General features: G+C 45.4%; 1 protein-coding gene across 2 annotated transcripts in view; it reads right to left on the bottom strand.

The window, feature by feature from the left end:
* Nucleotides 1-255: 255 nt before the first annotated feature.
* LOC119174059 (seizure 6-like protein 2) overlaps nt 256-10,125 on the bottom strand; it is a 296,552-nt gene continuing 286,682 nt past the window's right edge. For both annotated transcript variants that reach the window (XM_075896298.1, XM_075896297.1), the window contains exon 6: nt 256-1,401. In XM_075896298.1, the coding sequence (XP_075752413.1) occupies nt 961-1,401 (441 nt within the window). In that variant the 3' untranslated portion in view covers nt 256-960. The remainder of the gene's footprint in view (nt 1,402-10,125) is intronic.

Below are 10,125 nucleotides of genomic sequence, written 5' to 3'. Positions count from 1 at the left end.
TGCGTTTACCACAGAGACAGGGGCTGTACCCGTTATTTAGGATTACATAAATATTTCTAGAGATCATTACGAATTCAGGCAAGTTATACCATCGAAGAGGTAAAATGCCTTCCTCACAGGCAGCGACAAAGTCACCCATTTGTTGTCCCGTACTAAAGTGAAGGCGTCTTACACACTGTTCAATACCGTCATGGCCAGGGACATGTTCGTTTCTTTGATTAACGAGCCCCATTAGAATAGGATGGCAACAATGCGTCGTCGAATCAATCATTTTTTTATTTCCTTGGCTTTTTAGGAGCAACACTTATAACCGGGAGAAGTCCGACACTACTTTTGTTGTGAGCGAAAGCACTCAGCTGCAGTTGTCCGGAACAAACATTAGTACACAAGAGCATCTCGTTATCTCGATGACGCGATAATTCATGAGCGCTCCATACAACCAGTTTCTTAACTACCGGAAGACATGACGTTTTGTCACCTTGAGTGTTCGATGTCATTTTACGAAAAGATGCGAAGCTAGACCGCCTAAAGCACTCACAACGGGAACACTTAGACGCCGTTCGAATTAAGCAGACAGCGGTGAGTGCTTCCGTCTCTATAAAACACATGATATTGCCATACTTTGTAAAGAAGTCCATTGAAAAGTGGCAGTGTGTAAACAACATTTCGCCTGGTGGGCCTTATTACGAGCAGAACCTTGTCACCAAGCCACGATATGTCCCATGCGCAGGTAACATTAAAACTAGAGAAGGCCCTTTGCGGTTGGCACGGCTTTAACCTACAAAAAATTGAGCTGGCAAGGGGGAAAAAACATGGAGCAGAAATAAGTAAGGCATCAGCTGTTTTCAAGGAGTGCTATGACAACGACCAGTTCGTTGTTTCATCCTATCGTACTTTGTCGACTTCCATTCGTCAGAAAAAAACAGATGACGAAATGTCGCCTTGCGGTCCCACACCACATCAGAAGCGATCCCGGTCAGCGATCGAAAATCTGGTGAGTTCCCGGGGGTGATGGGCATCCTTGCGCACATAAGCTGGGTTTTCAAATGTTGGAAATTTTCGCCCGATGCCCATTCGAACCGGATAGCGGCGCCTGTAGGCCACGAGCACGATAAGGAGCAGCAGGGCGATGGCCAGAGGCGCACTGACAGCGACGATCACAGCCACCATGGTGACCGTCAGCCCATCCTCTAGGTGGCCTCCAGTTCGCACCGGCACGTCGTCACGGCCGCCAATGGTGTCGCTGCGTTCTGTGCCGTGCGGGAGAAGCTCTTCACCCACAAATACGGTGGCGTGGTCTGAAACCGGCCATGGATCCATGTGTGCCGAAGGCTTGCGCGGAGGCGCCTTCGCCGGCACGGCATCACGGCTGACATCCTGTTCGTAAGGTGCCCAGTGATCCTGAAAGAGGATACCACAGCATCGCTCATCAATCTTTTTTGACAATACACCTATGCGCAGGTATCCTAAACTTCATACGTTGGACAAGTTGGTAGTTATGCAAAAACAGCGCAAAAAACAGACTAGATGGACACGCAGAAGGACTAAAAGCTCGACGAGTTGGTTATAGTATTTGAACACATTTTAACACAGCGCATGACTACGCAGACACATAAGAAGAAAAGGTCTATCTCTTTTTTTTCTTGTGCTCGCGTAGTCGTGCACTGTCTTAAAATATGTTCAAGGTGGACATGACACAGGCACTGGACTCGCAATTAATTTATTGAAATGCACACGCACATATATCAAGTAGCCGACCTAGTCTCGTGGCTCATAATGGCATCAGCGCAACAGAGCAATCACTGTAAAAAAGTTGTCACCCAATCATGACGAAATGCAACTCGTGTCTAAACACCCGAGAAAAAACAACAAATCATTTACTGACTTGTCCATCTGCTAGATTTTCTACTCAATTTTCGTACTGGAGAAGAATGGCTATTTGGGCTAGTTGGTTTGAATTCATAGTAATAAGGGCTTCAGCGCAAGCACGAAGGTGCTAGAAGAAACAGACGAAAGGCGAGGCAGCGCTCGTGTTGCCCTCCTTGCTTTTCTTGCCTTGCCTTTCGTCTGTTTCTTCTAGCACCTTCGTGCTCGCGCTGCAGCCCTTATTACTATGATTTCGTACTGGAACAATCAGCTGGGTTTTGTCAGGAACAGCAACCCGTGTTCATATTCGGCTTTTTGTTCATGTTCCACATCAAAGACATGTTTTACTCCTTACGACATAAAAAACTTCTGCAGAGTGGTAAAGCTTATGCTGGTGAGGACAATAACCAAAATGGCTTCGTTGATTGATTATTTCTTTTATTGATATGTAAGGTTTAACATCCCGAAACCACCATGTGAGAATGAGAGACGCCGTAGTTGAGGGCTCCGAAAATTTCGACCACCTGGGGTTCTTTAACGTGCATCCAAATTTGAGCAGGAGAGCCTACAGCATTTTTGCCTCCATCAAAAATGTAGAAGGCTTCGTTAACAGTTTTGGTATTTCCTTGCGAAACTTTCCATAGCTGCTGACGTTTTACTTGTGGTCGTTTTATGGGATGGAAAGCGAGCATTTTCGCCCTGAAATTCTTGGCTTGCGTTTGATCGAGAGTGGCACCGATATTACGTAATACTTTTGTGGGTCAAGTTATCAGGTGTGTTGCCGAGAAGTTGCACAAGTTGTTTTGCAGATTTTTTAAAATATGTAAATCAGGTTTTCTTTTCATTTTAATCAATATCAACAGTCACTATAGCAGTGAAAAGTGGCATATTAAACAGTTTTCGAGATTCTGGCCATAAGCTGGAGATCACCTACGAAATACTTGAGAGAAAAGAGCTTCAGTTTTAAGCGCATTGAAGAGGAACATTTGTGGTGGCTGTACAAGCCTTTTGGCGGTTTGCACTTGTGCACTCCTTGTAGAAACTACGGCTACCAGCCAATGGCGGAAGAAAGCAATCGTTTGTTTGGCCATCAGGAGAAATGCACTAGAAATGGTGGAAGAGTTTTACATTGAAAGGGAACAGGTGCGTGAATAAAGCATCGGCGGCCTTTGATAAAAAGGAAATTCGATACTTGGTATCAGCGCTGTTACGTAAAAGCAAATATTTTTGTAGAATATACCACGCGTTCCTAATGAGTCACATCAATTACGTCGCCTCTGCCCACAACTGGACGAAGGTAGAAAAGACGAAACTAAACACACTCATGCGCAAAAGCATTAAACAAGTCCTTGGTTTGCCTCAAAACACGAGCACTTCCCGTCTCGACCAACTAGGCATGCACAACGGCATCGATGAAGTGATCGAGGCCCAGACCACGGCCCAAGTGATCCGCCTCTCCTCCTCCAAGGCAGGCCGCCGACTTCTAAGCGAGGCCGGCATGTCCCCACACCCCTGCCTTGAACGCGCAGTAACCCTCCCCAGAGTTGTCCGAGCTACTTACATGGTAACCCCATTTCCGCGAAATGTCCACCCACAACACAACGAAGGCAGACGGCTGGCCCGCGCTCGCGCGATCCTAAACCGTACCGCCGCGAATCGCAACTCTACCGCATTCGTCGACGCAGCGCAATACGGTAACTCCTCCTCTTTCGCACTCGCGGTAGTAGATGGCGACGGAGCCCTACGCTCAGCCGCCTCGGTTAGGCTATCAACAAGCGCCATAGCCGAACAAGTTGCTATAGCTTTAGCGATGACCGACCCCTCACTCACTAATGTCTTCACAGACTCTCGCGCCGCCATTCGGGCTTACGAAACCGGCAACATCGCTCCAGAAGCAGCCCGCATTTTACAAACACGGAAATATACGGGCTCGCACTACCTCTCTTGGTTCCCTGCCCACATGGGCAAAGACGTTCACCCACAACAACCCAACCTCAACGAAATGGCTCATGATCGAGCACGAGAACTGACCCGCCGTGACGATCAATCAGCCACCGAAGAGCTGGGCCCAGACGTGCAGTTTAATGACCCACTACTCACCTTCCATGAAATTACCTCCCACTACCGACACAACAGAAGCCGATACCCTTTACCCCATTCAAAACTAGAACGCGCGCAAGAAGTAGCCTTTAGAATGTTACAAACGAGATCGTACCCATCACGGGGCCGACTCAGCCATTATAACTCAGACATAAATTCACAGTGCCCAGATTGCACAGAAGTGTACTGTTCACTCGCGCACATGCTCTGGCAATGTCCCGCGTTACCTCAGGGACCTCTCACCAGTGAGTCCGACTGGGAGGAGGCACTCAGGAGCCCCAATCTCCGAAACCAACTTAAGGCAGTCCAGAGGGCCCAAGAACTGGCGGAACGCCACCACGTTCCCGCCCCGACTCGGGCGTCGCCTACGGTAGCGGCTGCTAGGATGTCCCACGTGGGCACCCTGGTGGCTTAAACTCCTCAGGACCATATATTAAAGTTCTTGACTGACTGACTTGTAGCACATGTCTTTGCCAGTAGATAGTTTGTTCTTATTTGACGGGTATTTACAGAATGGCTGCATTTCGCCATTATTAGGTAACCTTTTTCCCCTGAATGCTCTGCTTTGAAGACGCCATGGTCTGCTACGTGACTATGTCGGTTGCTCAGTCTATGTGCTTGTGCTATCTAATAGACTTTTAGTTGCGAGTTCAGCATCTGTGTCGTGTTTTCTTTAGTCTACGCCAATTTCTTGGCGCTGTTTTTATATCCTTCAACGCGAAAAAATACCGAATACTATAAGTAATAATTCTACGATGCCACGTAATGATAATAAAGTTTTAGCAACTCACGCAATAATCACATTACACCAAAACATGCTTCGAATTGCATAGATGTTGTTTAAATACACAGCCAACGTTACCAGATCTAACATGTACGTAGCACTCGATTCGAAGGCAAAGCCAATGTTTCACGCTACGAACCATTAAACGCGGTAACTGAGGTCGGCCACACCAGTACACCCAATGAAAGTTAAAGTTGGTAAGTTTTTTTCTTCCGTTTTTTTAGAACACATGCGGAAATAAACATTTCCCCTGAACAAAGATAACCGTATTTTATTATGAATAGGCGGCAATGCAGCACAATGGACACATAAAATAGTGTTCTGTAGATTGCAGGAACTCTTCGTCGGCTCATCCATTGCAGTAAATCATGTAGTCCATTGATGGACAGGCGAAGGGTCTCCTAAGCGATGTGCAAACTAGGCAACGTGATATGCCCAAAAGCCAATGGGCCCCTGCTGCATCATGACTAAGGACGTTTCACGCATTTAGATAAAATGCTCGTTCAGATACATTTCTAAAAATTCCGGCGGAACCTACGCACTGGGGTAATCGACTTTTCGCCAAGCAGAATAGCTGCGCGTGCGGCCTTTTCAGCGCGGAGTACTACAGGGCAAATGTAGGAGTGGGTTTGAGTCATCTCTGGGCAGACCGTCGTCGTCGCAAGGTGTAACGCAGGCGAAGCCATATATGGCACTGCCATCTAAGCTGGCGTCGAAGAGAAGCCTCCCTTTTCTTGTTCTTCGAGGGCCTTGGCGGTGGTATCAGAGCGATACACTTGTAACATTAAAATCACGTAGAAAATTGAAAAATAGGCGGGAAATAGAAATTAAGAAAAACTAGAAACAATTTTAAAAGTGAGAGAAATAAAGTGAGAAAAAATACGAAAATATTTGAAGGGAGAGGAAAAAAAGAGAAACAAAGAAAGCTGCCCAGCTGCACACTTCTTGCATGCATGGCACCACTAATGCGAAGCTGCAGCATATTATCGCTTTTTTTTAAATTTTAAATGATCTATGTGCGCTGTTCAGTCACTCATTCGTTCATTCGTTCCCACCCCCGAGCGCAGTCAACACTCTGCCCACCCGTTTTCCGCTCTACCACCCTCATGAAACCCAGCAGCGAGAGGAGCCGCAGTGTGGTTTGCGTCCGATTCTAAGGGGCTTCGCTGAATAGTTGTATTTGTACACGAAACGACTTTCGGCCAAGCCACATGTGAATGTAAATCGATTAGTTGCGCGCATATCACGGGCTTACCAGCTAATTCACACAGAAAGGTGCTTATCGCCTGATGTAGCGTCCCAATGGTAATCAAATCACCTCAGTTCTGTGTGCAAATATTCACGCGCAGTACGTGTGTGCTAATATACGGCGCGTTGATTTGCATGTACCAAGCAATGGTCGGTGACGCATTTTTTTTTTCAGGTTTGAGCTACGCTTGTCGAAACACCGGACTAGGTATGCATTATTCATTACATTTTTATAAAAGGAAATGGCGAACATTGCGACGGCGATTCACGTCGCTACGACATGACGCCTTTCTAGGATATTTTTTCCAAGTAGCTTGAAGAACTGCGTGAATCTGTGTTAGAATAGGTGACGTTCAGTTAGAGCGCCTGAGTTCGATTGAGGCTAGAACAATTAATGTCAACACTTGACGTCCATCAGGTGTTCTCGCTCAGTAACAAGGCCGCCGATACGCGCCCCTAATTTTTTGCGACACCGAGTCCGTAATGTAACAGCACTGATCTATAACGATCGTGCCGAGCTTGTAAAGGGTTCCAGTAAGCTGTGGCAGTTGACGTCGAACCAAGTAGAAGGCATGGTAACACCATAATGAGAGAACACGAGCTGACCCACTGTAATCAGGCACGTGGTCATCTATTGCAATGACTGCGGATGCACTTCTTCCGTGGCTGACATGTATTTTGCCCAACTAGAGACATGAAATTATTAGGCGATATCAGGCAGACATTGTCTTCCTGCACATAACATGTCCACTCACTTGAGGCGCTACGACACCTCAAGTGAGTGGCTAAATACTGAGAGAGCATAGAGCATGCCTATCTGCCACATCATTTCAATCGAGCAAAACTGTCATTTGACTCCCACCACACTTCAACAACGTTGCAGGTAGATCAACATTTCTATTTTCGCAAAATCAATTTTTTCGCTCCTAGTTTCAAGCACCCGTGATTCATACTTTTGCATTTTCCCAGAGTTCCCATTTGCTAAGTGTGGAAAGGCACCATTTTTTTACTGTGTGCGTATATTTCTTGTACGAGTCGGCGCTCTTTGAACCTCATTATATTTGTTCGGACTGGTGGGTGAGTGGCTGCGTCGGCTGGCTCCCGGCGGATGCTGTGAACCCCAACCAGTTTTTCGCGCATGTGAGTTATTTGGTGAATTATTTTACTGTCAAAACTAGCGATCCATTGTTTGTCCAGCTGACGCACACACACAACCCGAGTTTTTTTCTGTCATGTGCACAAAAGTATGTACTATTATTGCTATTGCTTCTGGCGTTGTGGAACCAAATCCAGGTTCAAGTGACCGAGAACAATGTCGGAAATGCTTGCTGGTCAGTAAACTCGTACAACGATTCGGTGACACAGAGTAGAGACAAAAGAGCGTTGAAAGTGCTGCGGCGAATTGCTTAGAATTTGCAACAAGAAATGACAGAATATAAGATAGTGTTCAACCATTAGAGACAAAACTCGTTAATCTTGATAACCAAAACAGGCGCAATTTTTCTCATTATATTTGGCTTGCAGACAATGAAACTGAGACAATTGAATCTCTTAGAGAAAAACAATATTGAAGAAATACTTAAAGAAACATTTGGTGTACAGGTTTTATCAATGGAATGGCTGCAACTAATGTGGCGTAAAGAAAGAGATAAACTGCGCCCAGTATTCATGCGTTTCTTTTTATTACCGCAGTAAGCTAAACGTGCTACCAAATTGCATGTAGCTAAAAAACAAAAACAGAGAAAGTTACTGTCTTCGAAGACTTTTCTGCTGCCACAAGGCATATTAGAAAAAAACTGTGGGAAATTTCCGCCAAAAAAAAGCATTTGGAAGCAAAAAGCTGCTTATTTACGAGAAGGTCAAGATAAATGCGCGCAGGGAGTATTGAATAGTACAGATGACCTGTAAAGCATTAATACAGCGCATAAACCTTATGTTATAATTGTAAACGAAACCTTGTTGGCACCTACACTGAAATCACGCCTGCTCACTACAAGAAGCATACATACAACAGACGCTTCTGAGGCGGTCTAGTAGCTATTTTATTTCCGGCATCATTAAAGGTCCTAAGACTACCAGGCATTTCTGGAATTTGGTGTGTAATTGAAATATTTTAATTGACCATATTATCTCATTATTGGAGGATTTTACCCCTCTCCCCAAACACTGATTACACGCTCCTTGATAAAATAATTCACTCTTTGCCGATGTAGCAACAATGCATGCACTGTATTACTAGCCGGCGACTTGAACATGGTTTTATTGAACGGGGCTAAATTTTTTACCTCATCCACTCTGCAGAGCTTCCGAACCACTTGCTTACTTCGTTTCTTTCGTTCACAATTTAACGAAGCTGGTGAAGGAGCCCACTTGAACTCAAAAGAACAGCTACTCAGTTCTGGACTTCCTTCTCGTTAACAGCGCAATTATGCGTTGCAAGTCACAGGTTAAGATACTTGAAGGCATATCTGATCATAAAGTAGTGTTACTGACTAGGCAAATAGGTTTTATGAAAAAAAAAAGCCAAGAAGGAAGATTTTCTTTGTTTTCTTGTGCCAGTCATGTTGACATTTTAGGTGCCATGGAAAATTTTTTTCTGAGCTTACCTGGCTTTACAAGTCTGCTGAACATTCATTTTACCACTGACGGCTTTTTATTAGTGTGGCTTTTGTGAAATTATTGTTCAAATGCTACCATGATTTTATTTAAAGCAAACAAAAGTAAGCGAAAAACTAATGCTTCAAAACAAAATAATTTATCCGATTATGTCATAAGCTGAACAAAGCTAGAAAAGAGCACAAACTACGTGCCTCAAAAAAGAGCACCGATGAAATGCAAAGCCTGCGCGTGCAGCTCAAAAAACTAATTTCAAAATCTTAACCCCTTTATCATAAACTGTCTTTAACAAACTTCTTTTTGTTTCATGACGACAATGTTAGCAAAAACGAAGAAGTGTGTTTTGAGTAGAAACTACTTCTGCTAACTCCGGCGTATTTCAGTGGCAATTTGAGTCTGTTGATCAGTTTTTGCTGCTCACTTGGAGGGGATGAATGTAGACCACCCCGGGCGCCTGCCGGCACCAGCGGCGTCCGCGGCGGCCGCCTCCAGGAAGCGGATTGGGCAAGCGAGTGACAGCGACAGTGAAGATACTCATGCCTACTATCTCAGCAGTGATGACTTTTCAGATGACGGTTTCCAACATGTGCGGAGCCACAAAGCGAAGAGGAGGAATATGAGGACATCCTCATCTTCAAGGATCCAAACTGTAAGTGAAGCGTCTAAGTCGAACACTTATACCATCCTGTTTCTGCCTGCACTTCCTACCGTCAGCATGAAAGGCCTTAAAAAACAGTCTGTGTTGAGGTCTCTGGAAGCGCTCGTGCCAAATGAGATCACGGACACCAGAGTGAGCGCCAGAAAGAATATACTGGCTGTTGACATTTTGCACGCAAGTGCTTTGGGCGTTCTGCGCAGTGTAACTGACTTGGACGGCAATCATGTGCGCTCTCATGTTCCCGTGGGATGTGATGTAGTAACCGGTGTTATCTACGACATAGATGTGGCTATTTCAAATAATGACTTACAATTTTTGTCAACTCTAACGTTGATACTCCAATTGTTTACGCTAGGCAAGTCTCGCTGCGTGAAGATAGCGTTTCAGCGCACATCCCTCCCCTCTCATATGAAGGTGGGGCACTTGAGATATGTTGTGCAGCCTTTCATTGCAAAGCGTCTGCAGTGCTGTAAATGCATGAAACTTGGACATGTGAGCAGCGTCTGCGAGAATTCGGTGGTATGCCACCACTGCGCCGAGCCTCATACAGCGGATAAGTGCGTCGCTACTGTCAAGAAATGCTCTACTTGCAATGGATCCCATGAAGCCACATCGAAGGACTGCCCACGTATTCAGAACAACATTGCCATATTGAAGGAGATGATGCGCGATCACTCATCTCATTGAGAAGCCGCAGCTAAAGTCAGAAACATTCACGTTCACGTCAGTCTTCAAGGATACCCGCTACCTCCTCGATCCGTTTGCCAGCTCCCTCATCATTACCACCTTATTTACATCCTTGACCACATGCTGTGGGAAAGGCTGTAGAGGAAAAAGCCAGTGAGCATACCCT

The sequence above is a fragment of the Rhipicephalus microplus genome, chromosome 5 (assembly GCF_043290135.1).
Source record: "Rhipicephalus microplus isolate Deutch F79 chromosome 5, USDA_Rmic, whole genome shotgun sequence".
Lineage (NCBI taxonomy): Eukaryota > Metazoa > Arthropoda > Arachnida > Ixodida > Ixodidae > Rhipicephalus > Rhipicephalus microplus.
The sequence above is the reverse complement of the archived record's forward strand: the minus strand, read 5'-3'. Positions and strand labels throughout refer to the sequence as shown.